We start from the raw sequence: 15,483 nt of genomic DNA, 5'->3' as shown, positions 1-15,483 counted from the left end.
ACACTTATTAATTTTCTCATCAATTTTCTTTCTCCCTCTAATCTTATAATCGTTACTTTCAATCCTTTATTTTTCAAATTAGCAAATGGTCATTACAATATATATATGCCTCTGTGTGTGTATGTGTATGTATATATGAATATACATACATACATACATATATATGTACATACATAACTATGATAGATAGATCGATTCTTGAAAAAAAAGAAACGTGAAAGCATGAGATAACTAACAGTTGAATTTTATTACAATATATATACATATATATATATATATATATATATATTCACCTGTCATTTATACGTAGATATATCAAACTTTTATACGAACAGAAATATAGACGTGCACCTCACATATTCATATCTTTCTCGAAACTTCTTTCCGTCTTTTGAATAAGAAAATACTATCTCTATCTGTATTCGGATCACTATGAAAGTTTTTTAACTTCCGACGAACACCCTTCGTGACTTCATGCCGCTCCTTCGCTCAAAATACATCTGTATCTACAATTACTACTATTATTATCACTACTACTATTTTTATATTAACTACTAACTCTATTACTGCTATTACTACTGTTGATACTACTTAGAGTTTCAAAGTCATTATGGTCATTAAGATGGCGGCAGAAGTATTATAAGAAACTAAATACATTTCCCTCATGTTCGTTTCTTCTTTAACTCTACTAAACATACTTACATCCTTTTCCTGAATTGATAATATGTTTTACGTGAAGTATGTAGCGGTCAGTATTGTTGTGTTATGTGTTTGAAAGGACATAAAGTATTACGTTCGTTGGGTATGTTTGAAGTGGACAGGGAGTTGGCCGGGTTGTGATAGATCTTAACAATTTTTAATATAAATATTAACGTATTCAAATTATATTGAAGCGTTAAACAAAAAATATATATGAAAATAAAAAAAAACGCGAAGCGTGACATTATATAATAATCACGATCAATTTTTCCTTTGAAGTCTTGCGAAAAATAATTAAAAGCTTTCTAAGTTTCCTGATAAAGACAGGTGCTCGAAAAAAAATGCAAGAAAAGAAAAAAAGAAAAAAGAGTCCTTCAGGATCGATCGATTTATAGTCAGCGGTCTCAGCGAACTACTACTTCCCTTTCTGTTTCTCGATAATATACTTTTTTCTCCTCTATCCCTCGTTGTATCTTCACTTCAACGACACTTGAAGGGCGATTCAATTTCGTCTATCTAAAATCTAGATTATTATTTAATATATCGAAAAAAGAGACGATAAGTATCTGGAGATATTTATGTATAAGAAAATTCTAAATTATATGTATGTATGTATATATCCTATGTATATATGTAATGTATGTATATGTGTGTATGCATGTGTGTGTATATGTGTGTATATAAATTTGTATATATATATATGTATATATATATTCGGGGACATCACTTTGCATCTAATCACAGATCGGTTCTAACTAATGCATCGTATACAAACGATCAGACGGCTTTAGAAACGATATTCTGTATTCTTTTTGCTTTTTATCTCTTCTTTTTCTTTTTTAATCATTCACAAGTTACATCCCTTTATTTATTGTAATATCATCCTTGGTTAACGCACAAATCTCATGCGAATAAACCGACTAATTAAAGTCATCTAATAAATTTATCGCATGATCTTTTATTCATTTCTTCCTCCATATATTTACCTTCCTTCCTTGTTGAAGATGAGAAAAATATTTGGAAAAAAATTTTCTCTGATACTTCTCTTTTTTTCGATCGATCGATCGATGATAAGATGTCTTTATGAGCTAACTTCTTTCTTTCTTTCTTTCATTCTTTTTAATTCGTCGATCAAAAAATCGTCGTACAATTTAAAGATTGGATTCACGTCATGAAAAATGGCGACCCGACGGCACTCGCATGATTGCATATCATGATCGTTGATCAAATCTCTGACTATTTGCTGTATTATTTTTTTCGATGTAATAGAAACGGATTAAATCAGATATAATCGCGTTTAATAGATAGCAGCAAGAGCAAGAACAGAAGCAACGGAAGGCCATTGGTCTCGGAACTAGGGCAGGAAGAGAAGGGTGACGAGAGAAATCGTCAACCAGAATACTCCTTGATCATGTATTCTGGATGATCCGTCGACTATTATCAAATCCGGACCGCTCCAGTCCAGTGTGTCGTCCACATCGTCCAAACACTCGAACTCGCAACACCGCTCGCCAACACGGAATTTCTTGCATTTCTGAGAAAAAAAAATTGATTTTGGGACGATAGTAATCCTCGATTAACAGATTATTATTAATTATTTTAATTTTTCTTAATGAATAGTTATGAAAATAAGTGAAGAGTAGATGAGATATAATTTCATTTTGAACTAGGAATATTTTTAAATAATATCCTTAAAATTCTTGCATGTACGAAATGCGTTATATTTTCTCTTGTATCTAAAGACGTCATTGGCAATGTTTATATATATATATATATATATATATATATATATATATAACTAATAACTAACGTTAAGATACTTGGACGATAGCCTATACTTCACTTTCAGTGTCATTAATGTTCTGACATTTTACCGTTGAATTGTCAGTACCTTATCTTAAAATTAACTTTATTCAGGTACGTTATATTATACTTACCTATAAAAAAGAAACATGAATTGAATATGACATGATTGATTGCGACATTTGTTTAACAATTTTTAATTAATTAATATAAAAATTTTTTACTATTGCCCTTGTTAAAATTTTTTCTTGAAAAAATAATCTTGAGACAAAAAATATTCCAAAGACCGATTAGAAACGTCGGAGGTTTCTAATAAAACAATTTCTCTTAATAAAGCCATTTTACAATCAATTCAACCGGTAGAAACTTTATTAAATTGATACCCATAATTTATATAAACTATATAATAGAGAGTGCACATAACTATATACATATATACATGTGTGTATGTATGTGTGCATGTGTGTGTGTGTGTGTGTGTGTGTGTGTATGTGTGTCATTGTCCACGTTATCTCAAAAAGGAGTTGTGCTTACTAACAATCACGTCCTTCCTAAAGCTACGGTTCTGTGATTCATCCGCAGTAATTCGAGGCTTTCGTTTCGCTTGGCTTCCAACGACTTGTTTTACGGAAATGAAGTCGATCCCTTTAAGTAACACGACCTTCATTTACTCATCCTTGTCTTTCTTCGTGACAAAGTCGACTAGTTTCCTTTAGTTCTCTTAGAATAATAGAAAATAATTGGCTTCATCTTCGTATTGCTTAGACTCGTGAAATCGATTTCACTCTTTTATTTTTTCTTTTTCTTTATCTCTCATTTATTCTATTTTTGTTCTTTTTTGATCATTTTCTTAAATTCTTTTTTACGACACATTAGAAAATTACATCAACAAATTGAAAAAGAAATAAAAGTTACTCCTTTTGTTATCGTTTTATTTTATAAAAATTAGTTCTGTATTAAATCGAATAATTCTTTCATCTTCCGAGTATTTCACTATCATTTTGAAATGTAGAAACGAAAAGGAATCAAATAAACGCTCGTAATATCATATAACGAAATAAAATGAACAGCGAGCGTACAATATATACGAATATTGTAACTTACAGAGTTTATTCGTCATTATTATTATTATTATTATTATTATTATTACTATTATTATTATTATTATTATTATTATTATTATTATTATTATTATTATTACTATTATTATTATTATTATTATTATTATTATTATTATTATTATTATTACTATTATTATTATTATTATTATTATTATTATTATTATTATTATTATTATTATTATTATTATTATTATTGTTATTATTATTATTATTATTATTGTTATTATTATTATTATTATTATTATTATTATTATTATTATTATTGTTATTATTATTATTATTATTATTATTATTGTTATTATTATTATTATTATTATTATTATTATTATTATTGTTATTATTATTATTATTATTATTATTATTATTATTATTATTATTATTATTATTGTTATTATTATTATTATTATTATTGTTATTATTATTATTGTTATTATTATTATTATTATTATTATTATTATTATTATTATTATTATTATTATTATTATTATTATTATTATTATTATTATTATTATTATTATTATTATTATTATTATTATTATTATTATTATTATTATTATTATTATTATTATTATTATTATTATTATTATTATTATTATTATTATTATTATTATTATTATTATTATTATTATTATTATTATTATTATTATTATTATTATTATTATTATTATTATTGTTATTATTATTATTATTATTATTGTTATTATTATTATTGTTATTATTATTATTATTATTATTATTATTATTATTATTATTATTATTATTATTATTATTATTATTATTATTATTATTATTATTATTATTATTATTATTATTATTATTATTATTATTATTATTATTATTATTATTATTATTATTATTATTATTATTATTATTATTATTATTATTATTATTATTATTATTATTATTATTATTATTATTATTATTATTATTATTATTATTATTATTATTATTATTATTATTATTATTATTATTGTTATTATTATTATTATTATTATTATTATTATTATTATTATTATTATTATTGTTATTATTATTATTATTATTATTGTTATTATTATTATTGTTATTATTATTATTATTATTATTATTATTATTATTATTATTATTATTATTATTATTATTATTATTATTATTATTATTATTATTATTATTATTATTATTATTATTATTATTATTATTATTATTATTATTATTATTATTATTACTATTATTATTATTATTATTATTATTATTATTATTATTATTATTATTATTGTTATTATTATTATTATTATTATTATTATTATTATTATTATTATTATTATTATTGTTATTATTATTATTATTATTATTATTATTATTATTATTATTATTATTATTGTTATTATTATTATTATTATTATTGTTATTATTATTATTATTATTGTTATTATTATTATTGTTATTATTATTATTATTATTATTATTATTATTATTATTATTATTATTATTATTATTATTGTTATTATTATTATTATTATTACTACTACTATTATTATTATTATTACTACTACTATTATTATTATTATTGTTGTTGTTTTAGCACAAAGCTAAAAAATAATTCCATAGAATTTACATGAACGGCTAGTTAATATCTTAATAGAATTACTTTCCTTTATTTATTTTTATCCTACAATATTAGATGAATAATTCTTCTATATTTGTCAATTTTATTTCGAATGCAGATCTAAAGATTTTAATGAAATATAATTAATTTGGAAATATGCATTTGAAAATATTTAAATAACTAGATAAAATAAATAAACATAATTTAACCAAACAAAAGAAGAAATAAATAGAAAGAAAATTAGGAAAAAAAAGAGAATCAGGTAGTTATATGTAAATTCGATGAATTTTACAGCGAATAGATTTAACATTTTTTGGTAATACCAACTTGTAAATAATGTTTTTTTTTTCTATCGGACTTGATGCCTGTAATATATAAAATAAGAGATATGAAAGAGATAGAAGAGGGAACACAATTAACGAAAAAATTCGTCTATCTGTGAATTCGTCAAAATCAGGTAATTAAAATATAACCCCCTCCTCCTCTCTCTTTTTTCATTCTATTTCATTCAAATTTTAACGAGGACTTCTCATATTATCGTTATTCATGGTATACTACGTTCATGAAATTCCGTCCATTTCAATAAGAATGACAATATCAACTAAACGCCAATTCGAAGAAGTGGTAAAGGCGATATTAGGATGTCTTTGAAGGTCAAGAAAAAAAATCTGTACTTTTCCTTTTTTTCTTTTTTTTTCCTTTCTTTTCATTAACGGTTAAACGGATTTACATTGGATGAAAACATCTTGTTATACGACAACTCGAAGATGTCACATTAAGAGAAAATTCAATAAAGCGATTACCAACCGTCTTAAACTCCTCCTGGGTAACGACATTAGCACAAATCATAAATAATCTTATTTTCTATTTAGAAAGAGGAAACTTACTATCATTATAACGATTATTACATCGACGAATTAAGTTTACATAATGATTGTAAAGATTTTAAACCTTATAAAATTAAATGAGAAAGAAAGAAGAAAAGAGAAAGAAAGAGAGAAAAAGAGAGAGAGAAAGAGAGAGAGAGAGAGAAAATATATATTAAACATACGAAATTGAGAAATAAATTGCATTGGTAATATCGTCATCTTTATTTTATCTTAATTATACAAACGATGAAAAAACAGTCACGGACGTTCATGATAAAATTAATAGTTAGGCTTCACCAAACTGATTAGATTGATTATATTATATCTACTTTTTGTTCGCGTCAAGTAATCCTGTCGTAAGAATATTATTTTCCGGATTACGTACCCATATCGAAACGCGTTTCGTGTAAACAATGTACATATGTATGTAATCCACTTTTGAACGACTTTAAAAGAAACCTCATATAGATATATCTTTATTGACATTAACGGGAACGTTTAAAAACGAATCTTCGATTGACAGATCCTTATTATTTCACAGTTTATATATTATAGTTACTTTACCGATATTTTATATATAACGGAAGTACCTATCAATTCAAATTTATATCAATAAATATACCTATATATACATATATATATATACATATATACATAAGTATATTTGGATTACGAAATTCTTTTTAACTTTAGCAAAATAAGAAAGTCGAGATGTTAAAATTGTTGTCTCGTCAATTAAACTAGTCCAAAAATAGATGGGTCGTTCTGAAAAATTCATTGTTACTCTAAATTTATCCGATAGGATAGTGAAAGGCTTTCGTGAGGATGCAACTCGAATTAAATTTTATTCGTTAACGAGCTAACAAGGAATTTATGTATAAACTCTGACATTCCGAGGCCGATATCACACGGAACAGGACGTGTAACGTAGAATCACTTTTTTTTCTTTTTTTTTTTTTTCTTTTTTCTTTTTTTTCTACAAAATGGGCGCACACATTAATGTCTATTCATATGTCGCATATTACGTATATATATATATATATATATATATATATATATATATATCGTGATGTCTTTTAATTGAATATATAACTATTCATTACCACGTCCATCGTATTGAAATATAAAATTGTTCATAAATTTAATGAATTTTTATAATCGTATTTTTCCAATTTTCTGTGCACACATCGTTCATCATGTACAATATTTATACATATATGTATGTATATATATATATATATTATACATACTTATATCTACACATATGTGTATATATATGCGTTCATTATGTTTGTATATATATACACATACGTATATATATATACAAATATAACGAACCTGATGTTGCAATTTCGCATTTTCTCAACTGAAAGTGCGAAACTCCTTGTAGCGAGATATATAATTATATATATATTTACGTGTTTGCGAGCGATTAAAAACGAATAAAAAAGTACTGAGAACGAGCGAGTGAGATAGAGATAAAGAGAAAGAAAGAGAGAGAGAGAGAGAGAGAGAGAGAGAGAGAGAGAGAGAGAGAGAGAGAGAAAGGAAAGGAAAAAACGCCCGCGAAACGTTCTGTCCCTGAACTTAATTTCCAACAAACGATGTGGCATTTCGCTGTGTGCAGAACTTTTCCGCTCGAAAGTAACGCGTTAATAAGAGTTACACTTTTGATTCTTAAACTGACTTCCTTAACGATAGGGATTATTTCCTCTTATTTAAATGCTTTACTACGTAACAACGACGCGTTGTTTGATCGAATGAAAAAAAAAAAACGGAAGAAAGAAAAAGAAGAAAAAACACAACAAAAGAAAATAAATAAAAGGAAAAAAAAAAAGAAAAAGAAAAACAGAAACACAAAACGAATGGAAAGTAGAGTAAAACCGTTTAACAATTTTACATAGTAGGTACTCGATACTGACCTCGGCAGTAGAGGGTATTTTTTTTTTCTTTTTTACCTTTCTTTTTATCGTAGAAAATCATGCGAGGTTGCGATCGAAGAGGGAAAAATGAGCAAGGGCCACACGCGCGTTTTATGATAGAACTAGCATCGTTATTACTGACTATACTCTATTCCAAATGTAATATATCGAACGTGGCCAAAAGAACGTTACGTCGAGTTTGTCAGTCTGTTTTTAATATTCTATTTTATTATCAATATTCATAAACCTGTACACGTACATATATACGTATGTATATATACATGCGCACATCATGTTGCTCTAATTCAAATGTCATTCCTTAAAGTATGGTATTCCGGAAGATGTATGAAGAAAAGATCGGACGTTTAGAATCCTAAAGTTATTAAGTATTCTAAAAGAAGTAAATTTCTCATTGTGAGATTAAAATTAAAATACTAATTCCGTTTACGTTTTATATTCCGTTCTAATTCGTCATCATTTTTATTATTATTATTATTAGGGATTTATAGACATGTAATTATTATTATTATTAAAGTTTTTCTTTTCTTCTTTGTAATTTGACTCGCTAACAATAATCCTTTAAATTTAGTAAAAATAACTCGTAGATAAGAATAAGAAAGTATACCATAGGTATTACATAAATTGTTATAATATGCACGTTTTTAATGGTCTTCGTACATATCTTGTTATTATTTCGTAATAATGCATTAAACAAACAGACAAAGAAAAACATAAAAGAATAAATTTACTTTTCCGTTGATATCGAACTAAATAATTGTATATATACATATATATATATATATATATATATATATAAATATAGGAGTATATATACGATATATATAGGTGTATATATATAGAATATATATATAAGTGTAGTAGAGCGATTATAATATTAGGGGGACCGGAAAATAATGTCGCTTTCTTAAATTAAATTCAAACGAATAAATTTTTAACAAGATTTTATTTTTAATCACAATCAAATATCGACATGCGCAGAAACGACATTACTTTCCGGTCCTCCTAATAATTGATTTATCAGGTAAAAAATATTCGCGCAAATATTGAAATTCTTTTGCTATATCGGCTTCGCATGGACATAAGACAATTTATTTGAAAGCCCTGCGTTAGAACCATTTGGTAAACCGGAATCATTTTATCATTCATGAATTTTTCTCCGTTAAAGGAAATCATTTTGATTTTATCTCCATACTTTCCCTCTTCTTTTTCTTTTTTCTCAATAAAAAATCCTAAAACTTATTAACTAAACTTTGCGATCACCATTCATCGATCGTCTCTTTTATGAGAATATATTAAAAAAAAAAAAAAGAAGAAAAAAAAGTAAAATGTTCACGCTTACAATCAATTTGTACGTTCGAGAAAACAAATTATTATTTATAAATTATTTATGTACATTATGGAACCATTTATAAAACTTATATGCACTTTATATCGGTATAAGAACTTTATATATATATATATACATCTTTGAGATGAAAAATGATGACAACCGTTAAGAAATATACTGTTCTAATGAAATCTGTAATGAGACTAGAAAAACTTTGATTACTTACATATGGTGGTGTACAGTATATAGCCTGACACCACATCGGCTCCGAATGATAACAGACGCACAAGCTACAAACCGCAGGTCCCGGCACATAAAGCAATCCATGTTTAACAGTTCCACCTTGGAAATCGGTACAGTTCTCCTCGAGGGCATCTATAATCAAATATTTCTCCGTCTTATCTTGATCAAAACAAAAGGGATCGATTAGATTGACGGGACATCCGTCAAAAAACATTGAGAGTTTTACTTCCGAAAAATTAATTTACAAACGCGTATATCCCTCATCTGTAGGTAAAATATGTTTAATGTTTATATCATAATATTTTGTAGATTGTCATTAGTCACTTACTTGTTCGCAATGGAAGGAGAAGGAACGTGAAGAGATATAAGATCCAACCAAGGAGAATGTTGGCTCGTAATTTCGAAGATATCCTCATTTTCATCGTCGTTCCTCTTTTTCTTTTTCTGCTTCTTTTTTCTTCCCCCTTCTCTTCTTCTTCTTTTTATTTTTTCACAGAAGAAAATATCCAAGTTTTAAACGTAGTATATCGAAGTTTAGCAATCAGCAAAACTGCGAACTTCTATTTTAGCGACCTCCGTGAGCGTACTACTGGAGGAAGGAACATATTGCCTAGACAAAGAATCAGGATACATTCGTCATCCTTAGTACTCGATAGATTTTCGCGTGGGTATTTCATAATACATATGAATATACGGATATACAGAGCTTAGTTTCTTAGAATCGAGCAGATCATAGTTATTCGACGTCATTCGAGCTTTAATGCTTGATGATTGCTCGGAATTCCTTTTCATGAGGCAACACGTAGCAAACGAGTAGAAATTCGCGGGATAAGATAATGACCAAGACCGAGTTGCGTTTCGAACGAATAAAGGTCACGGAATTATTCCCTGTTCTTTCGTCGAAAATACACTTGAATTTTTATTATCTAAATTAATGAATAAATGTCAGTATTGAGAAACAATAATCGAACAATAATTATTCTAATGAAATAATAATATTGATCGTAACCGATCAACCTATATATAATGCATTAGCATTTATAATATATTCGTATTTTCATTTTCTTTTTAAACTTTGGAATTTCTTTTCTTTTCTTTTTTTTATTTACGAACCAATATAATTACCCAATAAAATCTGACATTTAGATTGATCAAACGAATGATCAAAAATTTAATTGTATGTCTTCCGATACAGTGAATTTCGAAATCTACGTAACGTAAAGGATACCTATATAAATTTAACCATGTGTTAAGTGCTTCTTCTTTGTTCTCTTTACATCGTTAGCACACTTTATAGTTGACTAACTGAACTGCCAATCTTCTGTATAATACGAATAATAAAAAAAAAAAATAAAAGAAGAAGGAAAAAAAAAGGAAAAGGAAGAAGTATAAAAGCACCCTTTTCTCCGCTATTTAGGCGCAAGTTTACTAATTAAAAACGAAGTTTTGACTTTTATCACGAAAGAGATGACTTCTTTGGGACTGTATTTGAAGGTGTACCTTACAAAAGCAACAAGAGTTGATAAATAATTCTCATCTTAATAATGACTCTTCGAAACTGCTTGTAGTATCTCGCGAACGTAGTAACGAGCTTTCAAGCGTAAAAATAATATTATGCAAAACTATTTCTTTCTGTTTTATTTTCCTCGTTTTCTTCTTCTTCTTTTTCTTTTTTTTATTTTTCTTCTTTTTCTTCTTTTTCTTTTTTTCTTCTTCTTTTTAGTCATTTTTAACTCGACACGCATCAAACTCCACTCTAAAATCAATTCTAGAGAGAAGATTCGAGACATTTTTTGATTTTGATTCTTTTTATTTATTTATTTACTTTTTTTTTATTTGGTTTTTTTATTTTTTATCTCTCACCGTAATCGAAAAAACTTTCCAACTCTTTTTCTCGGTAAGAAGATGTAACTATCGATAGAAGTTTCCAAGTTAGTCTACTGTGACAAACAACGTGACTATAATGACATTTTCGTAACGTCGCATAATATAATATAAAGTGGGTAAATGTAATTCATATTATATATAAATACAATATGGATTATTAATAATCGGAATTAAACAAGAGAAAGAGAGAGAAAGAGAGAGAAAGAGAGAGAGAGAGAGAGAGAGAGAGAGAGAGAGAATTCATATAATGAGAAATATAAATATTTAAGTAAAAATTTTATTTCCAAACTAAAAACTGTATTGTGTTTATACTGAATAAATATAGAAATTTTTCCCTCTGACTTTTTTATCGCTGTAATTTTTCATTACACGGAACGGAATATTACACGAGAACATCGTAAAAATTACGTTGAAATAACTAACAAAGGTCACGAAGTCTCTAGTATTTCTTCGATCGATCACTACGCAAGACTGTCAATTTCAGTGAAGTTTGCCAAAAATACATAATACATAGACATATGTACACACACATATATATATATACGTATATATGCACAAGGAATGTACAGTGAATGCCGTTCTCAACAATAAATTTTCTAAAGGAATCTCTATATAGATAGTCGAAAGATGCGATCCATCGTTTATGGATCGACCTATATAGACAAGAGTACGTATGTATGTAGATACATACATACACGAAGTTTTCAAAGATTTGCCAGCTATAGGAAAACACGTGGGGAAACCAAAGTAATAAATTTTTTTTTCTTTTCTTTTCCTTTTTTTCTTCATTTTGCATTAGCGCAAGTGAAATGAAAAAAATTTCCATTTCGCTTTACATGTTAAAGGGTTGAAACTTTTTTTTCACAAAAATTTGAATATATCCATTATGTTTATTCACAAATAAGTCTGTACGATATTTAGCGAAATTTTACATTAAGCGAAATTTAAATTTTAAACAAAATAATAGAAAATTTTCTATTAAAAGAAAATAGAAACTAAGATTATCATTTATTTATTTATTTGTCTGTTATAAAATAATATTCATTGAAAGTGAATTTTAGTATTTATCGATCTCTATTAAACTTTCAAGAAGGTCGAAATTCTCTCGAATGATTAAACTCGATTTAGAATTCGCGTTAAGGAATATGCAATGTGCTATAAGCTTATATACGTATACATACATACATTGAGTAGGTGTACAATCACGTCTATGTTGGTACGTCACGATTATTTGAGTGCGGTGAAACGGATAAGAAAATGTGTTTACTCTCGAGGCCGTATATATTGTTTACACCCCCTGATTTCGAAGGTGTTTTGTATTTCTCGTAAGATCAAACATGTGTGTATATATGTGGGTGTACATACGTGCGTGCATGTGTATTATGTGAAACCCATTATGTCCACTTTTCATTCTATTACCGTTTAAACCATCAGGAAATACTTCATCTCGTTGCTTCGAGATTTCTATTCATTTACTCTGCTTTCTCTTTCTCTCTCTTTCTATCTATCTCTCTCTTTCTCTCTCTCTCTCTCTCTCTCTCTCTCTCTCTCTCATTCACATGCATACACGCAAACTTTTTCATTTCATGAGAGAGAGAATACGCAATCAATGTGTTCGTATAGCGACAGCTACGAATGACGAGGCTCGAAATCAAGTTCAATGTGTTCCGCAAACGAAATTTCAATCTCCAACAAACTTTGATGCGACAAGTTACTCCAAAGCGTCATCTTACTAACGTTGCGTCGTTTCGAATTCAATCGATTTTAATCTTTTTTTTTTTCTTGGAGAACGACTCTGGAACGATTTTAAAAAATATTCATACATTTCTCATTTTTGAATGAGTATAGTATTGTTTTTATTTCTCTTTTTTATTTTTAATTTTTTTATTTCGTTTTTATTTTTTTTTTAATTTCTTGTTTCTTTTTGAACGAACAAATTGCTATAATTGTTTTATGTGACCTATTTATTATTCATAGATCGTTCGCACATATCAATTTGAAGAAATATACGATGATAATTTATTTCAAAATACTGTTGTCAATTTTGATAATATTCTAATAAAATATTATTAGAAATATCGTAATGAATGAACAGTTATGAAACTTCGTTGACTCTAAATAATATTGTAATGACATTATCAAGAAAAAGAAGAAAAATAATACTACAATGAACGTTATAGTTTTTACAATTTCAGAGCACTTTGTTGACTCTAGAAAAAAAAGAAAAAAAAATGTATATATAGTTTTTTTATCTACAAATATACTTTTTGAAGATCTAGTGATCATTTTGCAGAACTACTATCATCATTATCAATAAATCAAAATCATTAGAACGACCTAAATTTGGTAACAGACTTCTTTCACGTGGTGTACAAAGAAACACGATTATTTACTGTGTTACGAGGAAAAATGAGAATGAAAGTATAGCGTGTACCGATAAGAAAAATAAGGGTGATAGGCGAGAAACACGAGCTAGTACACGCGAACTCTAATAACACAATGTAGAATGTAGATTATTTTGATGGATAACAAGCTTTGAAAAGCTTATAGAATGCATCGTTTACGTCTAAATAAGCAACGAAACCATCATAGGATTCATATTACGAAAGGATCAATCTCTCTATTTAAAGTTGATAAAATTAATTTACAAAAATGCCTTGAATAATGACTATTGAAATAACATTAAAAGTATTTAATTATATAGTACTTTGAAATTACTCGTATATACGGAATCAAATGTATATAATACATTGATTTTTTCATATCTATGTAATGCTTATATAGTATATAAAAGATATTTTTATTATACTAAATAAACTCAGAAAAGAGAGAGAGAAAGAGAGAGAAGGAGAGATACTTATTTAAATTACTTTAAGCAAATATCATCGATATTATCAGTAATATCAAAAAGTTTATAAACGAAAATAAATATTTTTAAGTAAATACTCGTGAAAAGTTTTATATACTTTTATCATTTTTGTCAACGTCCTTTTATACCTAACAAAAAAACATCGACAATAAACAGAACAGACTGTTTTGGACGGAGCGATAAGCATCTAAGAGTAGAAAAGAAATAAAGAAAAAAACTATTGGACAAAACAGTAAATGATTCGAGAAATTATGAATGATATGATTCAATAAATCGATTTAACGCATGTGTATTCTACTGAAAGAAAATTAAGAGAGATTAATAATTAATGGTATTCGAAGGCGGAGGATTAAAATCAAATTTATCAAATCCTATTCAAGATCCGTGGATGGACACGTAACATAAAATGAAACGAGTAAGAGAGTTCGATGTGAGTATTAATTTCATAGCATCAATGAAAATGTCAACAAAGGCTTACCTAGGTCCAAACGTCATCGTGCTTTCTACATCCCTCGTGGGTCAGTTCGTGCCCATGTGCCCAACGATTTTCAAGAATACTTTTTATAAAAGAAAATACGAAATAAATACGCGGTATAACAGAAAACAAAAAAGAACAAGTGAGAAAGTAAAAAAAAGAAATATATATATATATAAATATAGAAAAATAATAATAAATATATAATATATATATATAATATATATATTATATAATATATAATAATATATAATATATAATATATAATATATAATATATATATATATAAATATAGAAAAATAATAATAAATATATAAAAATAAAGAAATATATATATATATATATATATATATATATATATAAACACAACTTTTTCTCAACGAGGAAATCTTTTTCTACTTTCTAATTTCGTCGCGCGCGTTTCGAATATAACACGTCAAAGAACGTGATAAAACACATTAAAAAAAATTGTTTTTGTTCGAAAATTTTGAGTAATATCTATATGCATGTGTACGTACGTATTTATATATGTATATATATCTGTATGTCTGTATTTATATGCGTATGCGTTTTCGCTAAGGGTTGATATATCGTTCTGCATGCGCGCGCGTATCCTCGATGGAAGCCTCCGACCGACTGACTAAACTCTGTCGCAGTGAGAG

General features: G+C 26.6%; 1 protein-coding gene across 1 annotated transcript; it reads right to left on the bottom strand.

Annotated features, from left to right (window-relative positions):
* Positions 1-1,528: 1,528 nt before the first annotated feature.
* Positions 1,529-15,471, bottom strand: LOC118446439 (uncharacterized). Its single transcript, XM_035877094.2, has 5 exons — positions 15,340-15,471; positions 14,825-14,903; positions 9,919-10,200; positions 9,574-9,722; positions 1,529-2,233 (listed from the first exon to the last, which is right to left on the bottom strand). The coding sequence occupies exons 3-5, from the start codon at positions 10,010-10,012 to the stop codon at positions 2,054-2,056; spliced, it is 423 nt and encodes a 140-aa protein (XP_035732987.1). The 5' UTR covers positions 10,013-10,200; positions 14,825-14,903; positions 15,340-15,471; the 3' UTR covers positions 1,529-2,053.
* Positions 15,472-15,483: the final 12 nt, after the last annotated feature.

The sequence above is a fragment of the Vespa mandarinia genome, chromosome 9 (assembly GCF_050613455.1).
Source record: "Vespa mandarinia isolate Hongniang chromosome 9, ASM5061345v1, whole genome shotgun sequence".
NCBI classification, from domain to species: Eukaryota; Metazoa; Arthropoda; class Insecta; order Hymenoptera; family Vespidae; genus Vespa; species Vespa mandarinia.
The sequence above is the reverse complement of the archived record's forward strand: the minus strand, read 5'-3'. Positions and strand labels throughout refer to the sequence as shown.

Excerpts from the sequence above, each read along its gene's own strand:
- LOC118446439 (XM_035877094.2), bottom strand. The coding sequence starts at position 10,012 with ATGAAAATGAGGATATCTTCGAAATTACGAGCCAACATTCTCCTTGGT. Across the intron at positions 9,723-9,918 it reads TCTCCTTCCATTGCGAACAA|ATGCCCTCGAGGAGAACTGT; the intron begins GTAAGTGACTAA and ends ATTTGATTATAG. Across the intron at positions 2,234-9,573 it reads TATACTGTACACCACCATAT|AAATGCAAGAAATTCCGTGT; the intron begins GTAAGTAATCAA and ends TTTTTTTCTCAG.